Raw genomic sequence first — 16162 nt, 5'->3', positions numbered from 1 at the left:
TTTATAGCACATATGACATTCTCGAAACTGTTGGTTAACGACCTCAAAATATTCTCCGCAACTTGTGCATTAGTTGAAGCGTCTCAGTTTCGGTTGAGTTGGTTCACCACGGTTTGAACACGCATGATGTAGTCAGAGACCCCTTCTGACTCCTTCATCTTCGTGCTTTCTAACTTGCCATGAAGAGTTTGAAAGTGGACTTGTTTAACCTGGTCGGCTCCTTTGTACACTTTCGCCAAAATGTCTCACGCTTCCTTTGAAGTTGTCGCATTCATAATCTTCTCGAAGCCCGACTCATTAACAGTTCGAAACAACATGTACAAAGTTGTCTTATCTTTCAATTGCATCTCATTCAACGCCTTGTGTTGAGCCGCCAAATATCCCGTGGTAGTTTTCGATTCCTCGAAACTTTCTTGGACTACCTCCCAACCATCTTGAGAGCTAAGAAAAACTTTCATTTAGATGTTCCAATTCTCATAATTTGCCTTTGTTAGTCGGGGCAACAACATATTATTAGTCACACTCACCATCAGCTCTTGATATCAAATTGTAGAATTGAAGATCGATAGAGATGAAAAAATATTTCTATATATCTCACACCTTTTGTCAAATAATACTATGATCTATTTATAGGCTGAAAGGCTTAAATTCTATTAATAGTCATAAACTACAATTAAAACCCATTATAGTCACTATATCAAAATAACTGTTGATTCTTGACCTAAACTTTTGACCTTATATTCTTAAAAAAATTGCTGAATTAAAATTATTAAAATTGACATTTGAGTTTATTCAATAAGTTAGCAGTACAGCAAAAAATTCGAAGTGCTTGTTGGTTTTATCCATTAAAAATCATTACTCGCATAATTACTAATGTTTCTTCAAATAAAGTTTGATTCTACGTCGCTTTTAATTTCATTTGAGTTGTTTGCATATCTATCATCAATGCGATTATATTCTCCTATGTGAATGTTAGTCAAGATTTGTCCCACATTGCTATGCATATGAAGTGGTGAGAAGAGCTAAAAGAAAGATGCGATGTTGATTTATTTCAACCCACCCCCAATATTATATCTTTTTAAAAAGGCTATAAGTTTGTTTTCATTAAATACATATAATTATATCTTATAATTCAAATAAATTTGATCATATAACGTTCTTTATAAAATTATAAACCTTAACTTGTATCTACAAAATATATAAGTTATAAAACATAATTAGGATGCATTGGAGGTGAACATCATATCTAAATTCATTTAGAATAGATTATTGATTATACATATATATAGTCTGCAGTTATAAGTGTGAAATTGCAGATAAGATTAGCTTTGTCTGCAGCTCTACCTGCTCAGAATTGTCTAGTAATTTATGTTAGCGCCTTTATTGTTTGTGCTTTTAACCGCAGAAATAGACTGTGTGAACAGAGACAGAAATATAGTCTGTTTTAATGCCTGCGTTAAAATTATAACATAACAATTTTATATATTTTGCATGTGTGTGTATGCATCATTGGAATTAATCCAATATATCTTTTTTATGACCTTATTCAATTAATTCTTTTTTTTTAATATGGTTTAACCTAGTTCACCTGTAACCAAAGAGCCTTATCAAATTAGTAAGCAGTTGAATTTTTAAAATTAAGAGGAGTATCAAGAATATATTTTGTAACACACCTTTATTGGTTAAAATTTACTTATCTTCTTAATGATTTTCTTATTAATCCTTCTAAATAATTACAAGGATATAAGGGAGTTTCTTTAGAAGATAAAAATAGAAAATCCTCCATCTACCATTTTTATTTCAACTAGTGCATTAAAAAGCAGTTATTCCTTTTCCGAAATATCTCTGTGCTTCTGCAGCTGCTTTAGGACCAATCTACATGCTGGATTCGTCTACTTGTCCCATCTAATGTTTTAAAATTCTAGGTTCTGTGCTCTGTAATAATGTAGAAAGAAAAGACTTAATTTGATTAAACCCCCTTAAATTGATTCACGTTTAGAGTATCAGCAATCAACTAAGTAATTGTTTAAATACAATTACTCTTTCACAGGCTGGTGTCCAATTAATTACCCAGCTTTATGAGCTAAAGGTATAGTCAAGGACATCGAAAAGGATTTTCCAATAAAGGTGGAAGAATCCGTATACATTTATTGTACCGACAAGGACCACGGTTGCTGCAACTTACAAAGAGACTATAATTATTTACAAAGTTCTTGGAATAACGAAAATTAATATTCGTAATGTGAAAGAGTAAGTTCCCTTATCATCACAGCAATTTTATAAAAGATTTTAAGACAATTATTGTAGACTTTATATATATTCAAAATTCCCAAGTATCAACTATTGTATAAGATGAGGACCCACTCCATATAATATGATATACTATATTTGCATAATAAATAAATGTAATTTTTCGTATAATTTTAAAAAAATAAAAAGAGAACAGAAAGAAAATATTCGATAAAATACTTGATATATATAACGAGGAGATATAGAAAGAAAAATAATGTTATAAAAAAAATATTGTATAAATAATATAAAACTCAATATTATTTACCAATGGTTTTGGTTTTTGTGCAATGACAGTATATACTGAGGTCTACTTGCAAGATATTGGCAAAGCTGTTGTATATAGTGCTATCCAATTTCTCCAAGTTGCTACTCTAAAGCCTTGATGTCACACCATCACCGCCCTCTAAAACATGATGCTCGATCAATCTTGAAATAAATGGTCTCATTCAAAACATAAATACTTAGAAGTTGCTTGTAAGCTCTCCTTTTCCAACTAAAATCGAACGAATATTAGTTTTGCTTTTGGTTAAAAGCATAGATCCAACACAAACTAGTTGATGCTAGTCATAAGGAGACTATCCTAATCATATGGGAAAGATAAGGATGCTACGTCATGACTCCAACAAGTCACAGTCCCTATATGCATAACATGCAAAAGTTAGCGGTGTACACAAAAGATAAAGGAAATGCATACTATATAAAGAAGAAATCTAGGTAAATAGGCACTTTTATATAATGTTGTAGCAGGAAACGACAAATTATATATATGAAGATGGCATAGAAACTATAATTTATATGGACACATCTAGCCATGTAGGATTCGATGACGTTGCTCAGGATTCAGAACATATATAGTACACCTACAATACTAGATCACAGTGGGCTTATTTGTAGGTACGTACAAGCAAAAAATTGCATGAATATAATGGTCCAGGGCTACTGAGTTGGTCACTTTTTTTTACAGTATAAATAAAAGAAAAACATTTTTGAGGGTCAAGATTTGTATAGAATTTTGTACTTGATACTTTCAGAAAAAAGTAAAGGGGATAATCTTGTTAACTTCAATGTATATTGATGAATGCACTGTGTTACTTGTTGAAGATACTGATTCTCGAATCTGGCTATTCTTATAGTTGGTCCCTCCTCTATTCTAGGGCTTTCTTCGTGATGTTGTGCCTATAAAATGAGCAAGAAGTGCCACTATGCTGCATGCATAACATAGCTAGCTCATCAATTTTCTCACCATTTCATTTATTTGGTTAGCATCATCTGATCAATTCAATGTCTTCATCGGGTAGTGCATGGACAGCTCAAGATAACAAAGCGTTTGAAAGAGCACTTGCTATTTATGACAAGGACACCCCTGAACGTTGGTGGAATATTGCTAGGGCTGTTGGTGGAAAAACCCCAGAAGAAGTGAAGGGGCACTATGATCTCCTTGTAGAGGACATCAAGCGTATTGAGTCAGGCCAAGTGCCCTTTCCCACTTACAGGAATCCCAAAGATGGCGCATGATATCTCTACTATTTCCCACACTCATATCCCAAACTAATCACCACAAAATACTAGCTACCCTTATATATCTCAATCTATATCCAAATGTTTTATATGTAACATTTATATTGATACTTTTTTTTATGCCAATAGTTATTTAAGGCAAAAAAAATTTGTGTATTAGAAAGTATATATCTTTGTATTTTATTACCTTGAAAAAATAATGTGGAAATGGGGTTCTGTAACAATAGAAATAGTGAATATGGTGGTTGTATTTATCAATATTTAGCTTAAAGTTAATTGCCGTCTACTGATATAAAGCATCCAATATCTAAATAATTAATATGAAGCAAGTGGTGCTAAATGTTATGCTATATATCTGTAGCACAGTGCATTAATTTTGTCTTATGAATCCAATTTCTTATGAGCAATTCAGTAAAGAAATCATGTATGCATATGTTTCTACCCGTCGTTTGCAATCGTGGATACTGTCTGAAGTTTATCATAACAGTACTACATTTTCACCTTTTTTTCGCATTAATTTTTTGGTGAGTTAAATTGATTACAAAAAAAATTAAAATATTATCCTAAAACAAGCGGCAGAAATTAAAATATTTTAATAACTTATAAAATGTTTTTTTTTTCTGAACATATTTTTATAATTATTTTATGCTGCCAGAATGACATGCCGAAAAAACAAAGTTACTTATACTTAAATGATAAACCTAGCAAATAAAACAAACATAAGAATATACTCACATTTTTTTTAACAAGAATGATGTTATTTTTGAAAAAATGGATAATTTTTTTAATAATTTAACGAAATAAAATAAAGTGATAGAATGAGTGGTGTGATGGAGAAAAATAAAAAATTATTAATATAAAAAATTAAAAATTTGGTTTATTTTATTGGTCAATTTTTTGTTAAAAATAAATTAATATAAATAATGATGCATTATACTAACAAAATTTAAATGAATTTTTAGCTTCTATAAATATTTTTAATTTATTTTTTGTTCTTTGAAGATTTTTATTAGGTTTACATTTATTATCTTTAAAAATAAATTATTTTAGTATCTACTATTAAATATTTTTTGTTAAATATTGTGTTAATTAACAATAATCAAACTCAAATCGTTGCATCTTAATTATTAGCTAAATATGTGTTTGGTCTGTTATAAATATATTAAAATTTAGTTTCAGTCTCTAGAGATATTTTTATTTGGTTTGGATTCCCTGTTCTTTTAAAAGTGGATAACTATAACCCTGCTATTAAGTAGATGCTACGTTGGTTAATTATAATTTAAATCATCAATGTAATTCATATTATAGTTACTGTTATATATATTCATCCTCTTAATTCTTTGTGACTTTATTGTAATTATTTAATTTAATATTAACAAAAGTAATTTAATATTAAGAATCAAAATTATTTATTTTTATAAAAATCTTTAATAATAAACGCATCTACTATATTTAAGTGCTAAAAATCTTTAATAATAAACGCATCTACTATGTGACTTATGGTAATCAAATAAGAAAAAAAAAAAAACTCAAATCAAACAAATTATAGAAACTGAAACCAAATTTTAAAATTTTTATAAAAACAAAAATTATATTTAAACAATGATTAAAATACAATCACTCGTAATTAACTTAACACTTAATAATAAAAATTAAAACCATTTATTTTTAAAAGATTTAAAAATCAAATTAACTGAAGTATTGATGAAAATTACATATTACATGCCAGCAACAAATTTTCATATTATGGTAATTTATTTCTAATCCATTAATAATAATTCTATAAACCTAATGATAATAATAATTTAATTGTGCTTAATCAGTGTAAAAAATATAATAAACTAAAAAATTGGGTTTGTAAATAAAATAGTAAATTATATTAGGAGAAAAGTTGAACAAAACTGCCAAAAAGAAAAGCCATTTTATCAAAATTTTAAACTCTTACACAAAAGAATCACTATAAAAAGGATTGAAATTTTCATTACAGAAAGAACAGGTGTATTTGGGATACAAGACTTGTTAAAAAAATTGGATGTAAGGCAGGAATGTTGCATCTTATTGGTTGTTAGTTTCGTCTGGGGATTTTCCCTTAGTCCGAAGTATCTCGCTGAAATGTCCAAGCATGATACGCCTGAATCTAGTGTCCTCTGCTGCTGGTTGTGATGTAACATTCCCCGGTGACACAACTCTTTCTGCTCGTCCTTCTGTGTTGTCTTTCTTGCCCAGCAAGCCACCCTCACCAAAGAAGTTACTGACTGATAGTGATGATGCGATCCCAAGATGAGAACTCATTGACTTACTTAAACCCCCAATGCTCGCCCCTGATCTTTCCTTCAAAATAATTTCAAGGGCTTCTTTGTGTGCTGGATCCAGTGCATCCACGTCTTTTAGAATGTTCTGTACTGCAGGCAAGAGGAAGTCCCGAACACTATTTGCAGGAAGATCTGTAACATAAGCATGGAATTAATAATACTTGCTAAATCAGGAATGCCATAATATTAGTATTCAAGGTTGATTTCTGAAGCATTGCTTGAAGAGTAATTTGGTATGCACGGTCAGGGTAGCACTTAATCTGCTAATATAATAAATATCACTGTTGATTATCATCTCATTCTCTTATTAATTAAAAATATATAATATGTTAATATATTATTAAGCATCAATGTAAAGGGGGTATTAATCTTGGGCACGGGACACCCCGTGTCTCTAACCATGGAAAAGAAAAAAAGCTTTCTTAGGTGTACGGTTGATAGCAATTAAATTCTTACCCGAATAGCCAAGAAAAAAAATGGTAAAAGATTTCAAGGGGACCTCGCTAAGGCTGCATCCGTGTGATATTAATAATAGTATTGTTACCCCTTGACTTGATTACTAGAAAATTACCTTGAGAAGGGTGTGAAAAGACAAGGGTAATATTACATTAGGAGCATACCTGTAGCATCCAGAGCACGAATTGCCTCACAAAATACATTGGCTCTTTCTTGCCGACGCGTCAAATCACTTGAAGCAGTAGTAGTAACGGCTGTAAGTTGAGAAATCTTGGATAAAAGATGTACATCAAGGTTAAGAAACAAACGGCACAATTTAAGAAACCTAGAAAGCCAAAAGAAAATGCAAATGGCTAAGAAAATGAGTGATAACGTCAGGACACGCGACACGTTTCTAAACATTTTCCTTTCCACAAAAAAAAAAATGTTAATTAAGGATATAATCTCTGAGCTTTTCTGTTGTATGCGGTACTGCAACGACCAATGCATGAATGACGGCAATAGTAGCTTCATGGGATCCATCTTCAAGAAAAGCACTCATTTGAGCACGTATCTTGTCAACTATCTGCAGATATCATATTTGGTCAGGAGTTTGAAATGCGTAGCAGCATCAACTTTATATCAACAAGAACCAGGGATATATATAATACTAGCAACAGATACCATCTCATTTTTTAAGTGTTGAGCCACGGCACCAAATGCATCAATGCTGGCACACTTCACATTGACGTTTTGGTCAGATCCAAGAGTAACTAAGGCAGGCAAAACATGAGTTGAAGCAACCTTTGCGTCAATGTATGGCACCTATTATTGAAGACCTCTATGTCAGCTTTGGCATTCATATGAGATCTAACTAGAAGAAACAGAAAAAAGAAAGAAATAGTAAGCTTACAATAACTTTTATGAGCTGGGCAGCGCTTATTTTCGCATTAGAGCTAACAACCATTTCCCACAGTATATTGAATATCATACTATGGTTTTCTTCATATATGCTGCATCATAAAGAAAGCTAGTGACTCAAATTGCTAAAAATACTACTATCAATTTTAAAAATATAAGAAATAATATAGGTGCGATATACAAACCAAATGAAGCGAACAGCATTAATGATCTCAGTAGTATGCTTTGTAGACAGATTCTCTTTCGAATTGTCTTCCAGTAGCAGCTTTCTTAAATATTCTTCTAATTGTTTGCGTTTTCCTGGAGCACTCAAAATACCAGCCAAAAGAAGCGGTAGGACACACAATGTAGAGAGCTTCTCCGCAACAACAGATCTTGGTCTCAAACCTACAAGAAAACTGTCAAACATAAAGCAATCGTGTAAAAATTTCACAGACTAATTGAAGAACCGTTACCTTTAATTCTTGAATGAATGGCACTAGGAAAGAATGTCAAATTGGCATCATCCCCAACTGCTGTTAAAAATACAGGTAGCATGATGCATGTCATGTAGGAATCCCCAAACCTTTTAGAAACAGATAATAGAAACTGCAAGTACATAACTTTGATCAGAAATTACTGTCTCTTATGCTACACAACATACAAAAGAAAGTGAAAAAAACTGAAGGGATATACAAGTGACCTTGGAAATTCGGCTCCGTAAATTATCTTCTTTCCATGGTAACAAGCAAGCCAGTTGTATCAATTTGGGAAAGCACTCAACATGCATCCATTCAAATGCATCCCATTCAACATGTCCCCTAGCAAAAGTAGAAACCATTCAAGATCAGCAGCATTTTTTATTGTGCAGTAAAAAACAGTATGAGTTTCTGCTCATGCATGTCTACAACGCATAAACAAAGTGTCAAGCATTCAAAGCTAATGGGTTCTGGACACAAAACCTGACCTATTCATCCATTCACTTTCTCCTCTTTCCCTTATCTTCCAAACAGGAACTCATGGATGGTGTAACATTCAAGACCCAAAGGTCAATTGTATCAATTCTTTTACAGGTCCTAATTTTATTCTTTCAAAGTGAACATTTTGTGCCAACCTTACCTTGCATACAGTTCAAGCAATGTGGTAGAAAACACTTGGGTAGTTTCTACTGAGGATGAAAAGGGGCATGTCTCAATCGCTTTCTGGTACACCAAAGGAAGCAATTCCACTAGTATTCTCAAAAGATTATCTATATTCCAGCGCTCTCTTTCACCCAGTACATGTAGATGTGACTCTATACACCCTTCAATTACAGAAAGAGGTGGACAATGCTGCAATGCGGTGGACAAAATTCAACTCAGATATAATTGCCAAAAAGGATTAAGCTCTTAGTCACAAAGGACACAGTTAACATAAAGGAAAATAAAGACCTGAGCAGAGCTCAAAATATGAGAGAGTAAAACTTTCAGAACTTGGTCTAATTTGTTTCCCCACTTTATAACTGCAGGAATCAATTCCTTGAGAGTAGTTTCGACCACCACTCCTGAGGGATCACATATCAATTGGAACATTAACTCCTCCACCTAACAACAAATAAAACAAAGAATTGGAGCAACTCTTTATCTCTATTCCTTATTTTTTCTTTAAAACTCATCATATTCATATTATGTATGATAAGGGGAAAAGGCTCCGTTCCCTAGACTGTCCCGTCAACCTGTTGCAGAGCTTACATTTCAGCCAATTCTTTCAAGTCAGAAATCTTCTCCATGATTGCCTCGAAGCATATATAGTGAGGCTGACCTTGAAATATTTATCCATGTTTTGAAAAAGTGGAAGCAGCATAGCCAAATTATGAGCCGCAGCCTCACGAACAATAGTGGCAGAATCTTCTATTAGTTGCTGCACAATTGATAAGATAAGAGAATCGCGAATCTCAGGCCGGACAAATTCTGCAAGCTCTCCACATGATTGAGCAACGAGCAGTCTACGTTCCTCGTACATATGATTTATCTAAAATCCATATCACAAAAAGATTGAAAACCAGGTTCCTAGGGAGAATGGAAAATAGCAAGTTCAAAATTAAGGCCATAATATACTTGTTCCCAACATTGAGGAAGCAATTCTGTTTCTGTTCTCATCTCTCCAACATTCTTTGCAAGGCTGACACACGCCTGAAATGATAAAAGTTGCATTGGAGACCAGAGTCCTTAAACAAACTTAAGAAACCAATATAACTTACATCCATTATTATTCGTCTCTGTTGTTCATCCGGACGCTTGATTAAGTTAAATAATGTATGGGTCAAAGAATCCCGAGTCCTGCTGTCCGGGTGGTGCTCAATTGCACACATCAATATAGGAAGCAGTTCCTGCAACCAAACAACACTAATGCAACATATGTTGAAGATTGCATAAGTGTAAATAAAATTAGAGTAGCAAACCTCACGATGGTTGATCAAGACATAAGGAACAATTTTAGGCAAAGCGTCTGCTACTATCTGAATGGTTCCTAATCCCTGTCAAAGCATAAGAATATATAAGAACCTAAAATAAAAATTTTATTGCCTCAATGGTTGTTCTTACTTTCAGTGTTTCCTTTCAAGGACGGGAAGATTTTTTCTCTCTATGTTTATATAAGCACTGCATTACTGGCAATAGAGACCATGACAGGTACGGCTAATGTATCATTTTTAAGACAAGAACAAGTTCTGACCATTCAATTTCACTAAAGTCAGAGAATGTTTAATGTGTATCCACTGTAAATGTGACATCTAAACAAGTTTTACCATATCATTAGAAGAATTTGACATGTTATCATAACCAAACTCTGACGAGTGCTGCAAAAATAATTGGATGATGACGTGAAAAAGTCAAAGCTAGACAATTAGAAACCAAACAAAAAGTAATGATATTTGAGGATTTCCCAAAGCAAAAGTAGAATGGACTTGCCATCTTCTCAGATATTGCTTCATAGTTTACATTGTCTGATTTTGGGTTTAACTTGCTATCCCTTTCTTGCTTGTCAATATTTTGTTCAGAGACATTTTCAATTTTTTCAAAAGCAGTGTTTCCAGTTGCAGGATTAAATAATGCATCCAGTGGATCTTCGTGTTTATCAGCATATTCGTCAAGAGTTTGTAAAACTGGGGATTGAGTATCTTCCTTGCCTATGACATCCAAGGCTGCATCAACAGGGTAAGAGATTGCACCTTGGTCCTCATGAATCTCAATCACTTTGTCTTCTATTTGCATAGTTTCATTTTCAGAACTAACAAAATTTCTAGATTCAGGAACTCCTCTATTCCTTCTCTTCAACCATTCAATCTCCATTTGCAATTTCTTAATTTCTTCCTTGTATTTATCTAAAGACTCAGGTTGAAAATTGTAGACATCACTAACAATCAGATTCTTTCCAGAACCAGATCCTCCAATATACAGTTTCAGCTTACTGATCTCAGCTCTGCTAGCATGGAGATCTTTTCCTTGATTCTCCAAGGACTGCTTTAGAACTTGCACCTAAAAGTTAATATTAGTATTCATAATAGAAATATGAGTATTGTTGAACAGCTTCTCATAGAAGTAAGTGGGAACTACCTGGTTTTCTTTGTGTTTAAGATCTTTCTGCAGAGCCTCCAAGGATTTAGTTAATGCTCCTATTTGACCATCTGCCAAATCTTTGTCCTTCAACAAGCTCTCCTTTTCATGATTCAGCCTCTGATTTTCCTTGAGCAATGTTTCATTTTCTAGAACTATGGCAATTTTTCCCTGCATATTTATACATGTATTGGTAAGACATTAAAATAGTAAACAACCAGTGGGGCCATTTATCAGCATTCTTTAGGTAGAACTACTAGTATTTAAAGAACAACTTGCATACAGCATGGATTAAATAATCACCTCAGCCCCCTCTGAAGTTGATGAACGAAAATGATAATAATATTGACGCAAGGCATCTGGTATTAATGAGTCCGAACTCTGCCTAACGTCCAAGTTCTGGTCTGTAACCTAAAGGAACAGCTATTGCAAATTAAGCATTACCAGCGTAACTAGTTATAATTACACTACAAAACTGCACCTCATAGAATACAGTTGCTACTTGTTACCTCTTCATAAAATGTCATTGCAGTAAGACGGTAACCAGCTATAAGCAAATATTCCTTCACAGCACAATTAAGATCGCGACGCTCGGTATCCTTTAGCGGACCCAAAGCAGAAGCGGTTAATGAAGCATTAGCATTATCATTGTTGTTATTGTTATTATTCTGATCTTGTTGCTGCGAAACTTCTCCAACGGACGGTGCAGCTGCATATATAGATAAAGATGAATCGAAATGTGGCATTGAAAATTTGGAATTATTAAAATTTGAATTAAAAAGAGAATGGATAGTGGACCGTGTTGTTGATTAGGGCGTTGAGTATTGGTTTGCAATTGAGATTTGAACGTGGAGATGTCTTCCTGAGCCAAACGCAGTTGGTAATCGGTGATGGCTAACTTGTGTTCGGCTTGGAGTTTGAGTTGAAGGAGAGTTTGAGGATCGGCAGTTGGGAGAGAGTTGAGGCGAGAGATTTGGTTGGGAGGGAAGCGAGAGGGATCGGAGAAGTATTGTTGAAGGCGAATGGCTTGGTCGTGACGACCATCGTCGAGAAGCTCGTGGAGAAGCTCAAATGCGGTCAGAATGTAGTTCTCTTCCAACAGAAAGTTCACAACGCAATTGCACAGCGATGAACGCTCCACCTCCATTCTTCCCTTCTGTTTCTTACCCCTTCCCACTTCATCTTCAACCCACCTCTTCCCCTTTTTTCATTGGAATTCCGCGCTTTTCGCTTCTCCCTCGCTGCGCCACTCAACCATTTTCATCCCTTTTTTCTTAAAAAAAAAAAAAAATCAATTATTTATTCACCTTTTTATTTCCGCTTTAAAGTATTTGATTTGTGGATTACACGTACCACAAGTTCAACAATTCATACAATCCTTTTACTTGAAGACAAAGTTTTCTGTTGCCATCCTATTCACAAGATTAAGATGGAATTGTAAGAACTTCCAAAAATCATGAGGTTACCACCTTGCATTGGACATTTGGACACAGTAGAGAACAAATATAATTTGTCTCGAGCGAGCTTGGCTCATTGCAGCCAAAACTAATAAACGCAAACGTTAGAATTTAGTAATTTCTCTAAACTATTTTAAATAATATCATAAATTAAAAAAACATGGTTGCCATATTTGCAATGAAGAAAACGAAGCAGACAAACAGTGAAAATGATAATTGAATTGTTTGGTCCAATCACGAATGGAATAAAGTATAAACTTGAGAACAACTGAACAAAATATTGAAGAAGAGAAATCTGAAAGCTGTTATAGTGGGACATGTTAAACATGAACCAGTCATGTGGACCTCCTTCACCCTGTTCCTGTTCTCAACCCTTTAGGCTTGTTACAATTCTCAACCACAAACTTTCTCTTATACCCTGTTTTGATTTCTGAACAACCTATCTCCAACACCAATCTCTCTCAGGTAAACTAAAAGCCGTTTGAACCCTTCATGCGGTTTTCCTATATCTAGTTAAGCTCCCTTCAAAGTGACTCTATTGTTTTAGAATAAACTAAAAGTGTACAGTTCTTATTATGTTAAGTTATATATTTATATATCTGAAGAATTAAACCTTAAGTTCTTTCATTTCCAGTGGTTTCCAGCAAGAAAAATTAGGATATATTTATTTATAAATATGGTTGGCTCGGAGAACACACCAAGAATTGGATTGGTTAAAGCCCCTGTTAACTTATTCGGCAACAAGATTGCAGACGTTAATAGTCATTCGCTGAAAAAAGATTTGTCAATGGTATGTGCCCTTTAACTTTCATCTACCTGCAGTTTATGCCATTTTTCCTACTAAATCTCTTTTGTATATTTTGCTAATTAAAGAATAAAAAATAGAAAGTTTTTTCATTTGTAACGATATTTTCAACAAAAATGTTGCTCAGAAGGACTCTTCAAAAGCAAAAGAACTCCACAGAGCAAGAAGGGAAATTGGCAGGTACGAAGAGAGCACCCTGGCAGCAGAATCTAAGAAAGCTGAAGCAGAAACTGAACTTTCTAATGCTTACAAGACAGTGAAAGATCTATTTTCTATGATTGGGGAATCTAGCTACAAAGCAAAAGCCCGAATGCATGATATAACATCACTGAAGAAGTTTGGGAAGGTAAGAAGGAATGATGATAATGAGTATTCAGAAGTGATGATAGAATTGGACTATGCTAAACGGGAATTGTTCGAACTTAAGCTTGATGTGGCTTCGGTTTTGGAAGAGAAACAGCGAGCTGAGAAGGAAATTGAAGCATCAAGATCAAGCATGCTGTCATGCACAAGAGTTGCACAAGAACTGAGGAAGGAGATTGAGGAAGCCAGTGAAGAACAAGTGGTAGTTGAATTGGCGAGGATGGACGCTTTGAAAGAACTGAGAGACACTAAAGCTCGGAGAGAAAAGGAAGCAAAGGAATTTTCATTCAAACTAGAAAGCACAAGGAAGAAGTTGGAGGAGGCCACTAGAGAGACAGATGAGTCAAAAGAGCTTGAAACGAAATTGGCTATGACAATGTATGATATTTATATGTTGAAGAATGAATTGCAGTTGGTTAAGAAAATGGAGAAACGAGTTGAAAGAAATGAGAGCATGGACCGTGTGGAAGATGTTACTGTGTTACAGACAATAAAAGAACAAATAGAAACAGCAAAGAAAGATTTAGCTTTGATTAGAGAGAAAGGTTTTCAGTTTATGGCCTCTATGGATGCCATAAGAAATGAGCTGAAGCATGTGAATACTAGCACGGTTAATTCAAAGAATGCGGAATCAAAAGCTAGTTCTAAAGTTCGAAGCCTGAGTTCCAAGCTTTTGAGAGCAAAATCTAAATTAGAAGCTCTATCTGCTGCTGAGGAAAAGGTCAAATCCATAGTCACTAATTTATCATACACTCTTGATAAGCTCAAGTCCGAAGCAGAAGCATCCAAAAAAGAAAACGAGCTTACAAATGAAGAGGTTAAAGCCACTAAAGAAGAGGTTAAAAAGGCTTTGTTAGAGATTGACACGAGTGAGGAAAGATTGCAAGGTAGCATGCTGGAGCTAGAAGCACTAAAGTCATCGGAAGTTTTAGCCTTGGAGAAGCTGAGAAGGCTTAGTGAGCATGCCATGAAAGAGAGAAGTTTAGCAACACAGCCCAGTTCCTTAATCACCATCTCAAAGTTTGAATATGAGTATTTAACTAATCATGCAGCTGGGGCAAAGGAAATTGCTGATAAAAAAGTAGAAGCTGCCAAGGCATGGGTTGAAGCTGTGAAGGCTAGTGAGAGGGAAACAGTGATGAAGACTAAGATAGCTGAGGGAAAATTGGAGGTTTATAGGAAAGAAAAGTTGGTTTCAAAGAGAGTTATTGGTAATGGTAATGAAGAGTTGGAGAATTGGGGAAGGAAACGGGAAAAGAATCCATCGAGGGAATTGAAGCGTGGAATGTCTCGAAAGAGCATAAAATCAGATGGTAAGATGACACCTTCAAGGGGATCAAAGTTTCAGAAGTCTGCTTCACCAGCACCTCGTCATCTCAGTCCTTTTCCTTTTGTTGTTAAGAAGAAAAAGAAGGTAATCCCAAATTTTACCAAGTTTTTTAGAGGGAAGAGAAACACTGCTTTTCTATGATGAAGTTGAGAAAGGAAAGTATTAGTTAGGAGTTGATGAATTGAAATGGCTGTTATAAAACATGCCTATCAGTAAATGCCATATAGCTAGTTACATTATAGGACTCATGTTCTCGCTGCCTCAAGCTTTGTCAATAGTTGTCTCCATGCCTGTGTTTTTTTCTTTATTTATTTATTTATTTTAACATAATCATAATGATGATGTCCAAATTTGACATAAAACATTATCTAAAGGTTATAAATACCTTTACTTGTTAGAGTTATCTGGGGTCCCATTAAAAATGATGGCATATAGGTTATTTTATTGATAAACATTCCTACCCAAGAGATGTATATATCATACGGTTTTTCTTATAGGTGATTATCATTGCACGTCTCTTTTTTGAGGTGTGAGAAATAAAATATGACAAAAATAGGTTAAAAAAAGATAATAAGTAATATGGTGTACAAAATTATAATTAAAGCATGCCGAAGAGTTAGCCAAATATTGTAATTAATATGTGGAAAGAACTCATACCAAAAACGTGCCTTTAAAAATTTAATCATCGTTGATGCAAAACTAAATTTAAAAATTACCTATCATATAACAAAATTATAACTCTTAAATTAACTAATACAATAAGTTAAATCAATTCAAGACATTAGCTGCTCCATTTAAAATTATATTGAAACAAATAACAAAATCTCGTGCCCATCGAGGAGCCCTTAATATATATCTTTTTTTATAATTATTATTTACTTAACTTTATATCCTTGATATGATTACGCAGCAATATTTTATCTTTGTTCTTAATTACGCAATGAACTTAATGGCAAAATTTAGGTAAGAATTATAATATAGTTTTACTATTAATTTTTAAATTATAATTCTATCTCAATAATTCCCGTTAACTTTAATCTGTAAATTATTAAAACAAAATTTTAGTTTTAAATATAAATAATCTTTAAATGTTTATAACATCACTTTAAAATTTTTTTTCCAAGTTTATTTTAAATGATAAAAATATACTTTCCTTG

The 16162-nt window shown here is 33.7% G+C and overlaps 3 protein-coding genes across 5 annotated transcripts; 2 read left to right on the top strand and 1 right to left on the bottom strand.

Annotated features, from left to right (window-relative positions):
• The first annotated feature begins 2579 nt into the window (after nt 1–2579).
• On the top strand, nt 2580–3807 carry LOC113867554 (transcription factor RADIALIS-like). Its single transcript, XM_027502945.1, has 2 exons — nt 2580–2627; nt 3556–3807. Exons 1-2 carry the CDS (start codon nt 2580–2582, stop codon nt 3805–3807), a joined length of 300 nt encoding a protein of 99 aa, XP_027358746.1.
• Nucleotides 3808–5714: 1907 nt separating this feature from the next.
• On the bottom strand, nt 5715–12355 carry LOC113867244 (RAB11-binding protein RELCH homolog). 2 transcript variants are annotated; one of them, XM_027502421.1, is made up of 19 exons: nt 11849–12283; nt 11560–11759; nt 11354–11461; nt 11051–11221; nt 10406–10972; nt 9898–9972; nt 9697–9825; nt 9554–9628; nt 9258–9467; nt 8888–9040; nt 8577–8788; nt 8161–8278; nt 7934–8066; nt 7664–7865; nt 7471–7570; nt 7242–7382; nt 7020–7143; nt 6743–6862; nt 5716–6254 (listed from the first exon to the last, which is right to left on the bottom strand). In XM_027502421.1, the coding sequence occupies exons 1-19, from the start codon at nt 12195–12197 to the stop codon at nt 5866–5868; spliced, it is 3576 nt and encodes a 1191-aa protein (XP_027358222.1). In that variant the 5' UTR covers nt 12198–12283; the 3' UTR covers nt 5716–5865. The 2 variants fall into 2 exon arrangements, with proteins under 2 accessions (XP_027358221.1, XP_027358222.1); XM_027502420.1 differs by having other exon boundaries at nt 5715–6254; nt 9697–9972; nt 11849–12355.
• Nucleotides 12356–12789: 434 nt separating this feature from the next.
• LOC113867245 (protein PLASTID MOVEMENT IMPAIRED 2-like) lies at nt 12790–15536 on the top strand. 2 transcript variants are annotated; one of them, XM_027502422.1, is made up of 3 exons: nt 12790–12972; nt 13142–13297; nt 13440–15536. In XM_027502422.1, exons 2-3 carry the CDS (start codon nt 13184–13186, stop codon nt 15144–15146), a joined length of 1821 nt encoding a protein of 606 aa, XP_027358223.1. In that variant the 5' UTR covers nt 12790–12972; nt 13142–13183; the 3' UTR covers nt 15147–15536. The 2 variants fall into 2 exon arrangements, with proteins under 2 accessions (XP_027358223.1, XP_027358224.1); XM_027502423.1 differs by having other exon boundaries at nt 12949–13019; nt 13440–15400.
• The last annotated feature ends 626 nt before the right edge of the window (nt 15537–16162 follow it).

This window comes from Abrus precatorius, unplaced genomic scaffold, assembly GCF_003935025.1.
Source record: "Abrus precatorius isolate BTA unplaced genomic scaffold, Abrus_2018 Scaffold5, whole genome shotgun sequence".
NCBI classification, from domain to species: Eukaryota; Viridiplantae; Streptophyta; class Magnoliopsida; order Fabales; family Fabaceae; genus Abrus; species Abrus precatorius.
Note: the sequence above shows the minus strand (reverse complement) of the source record. Positions and strands in the feature narration are given on the sequence as shown.

Excerpts from the sequence above, each read along its gene's own strand:
- LOC113867245 (XM_027502422.1), top strand. The coding sequence starts at position 13,184 with ATGGTTGGCTCGGAGAACACACCAAGAATTGGATTGGTTAAAGCCCCT. Across the intron at positions 13,298-13,439 it reads TGAAAAAAGATTTGTCAATG|AAGGACTCTTCAAAAGCAAA; the intron begins GTATGTGCCCTT and ends AATGTTGCTCAG.
- LOC113867244 (XM_027502420.1), bottom strand. The coding sequence starts at position 12,197 with ATGGAGGTGGAGCGTTCATCGCTGTGCAATTGCGTTGTGAACTTTCTG. Across the intron at positions 9,973-10,405 it reads AAGCAATATCTGAGAAGATG|GGATTAGGAACCATTCAGAT; the intron begins GCAAGTCCATTC and ends ATGCTTTGACAG. Across the intron at positions 7,383-7,470 it reads CCCAGCTCATAAAAGTTATT|GTGCCATACATTGACGCAAA; the intron begins GTAAGCTTACTA and ends CTTCAATAATAG.
- LOC113867554 (XM_027502945.1), top strand. The coding sequence starts at position 2,580 with ATGACAGTATATACTGAGGTCTACTTGCAAGATATTGGCAAAGCTGTT. Across the intron at positions 2,628-3,555 it reads AAGATATTGGCAAAGCTGTT|CATCATCTGATCAATTCAAT; the intron begins GTATATAGTGCT and ends TTATTTGGTTAG.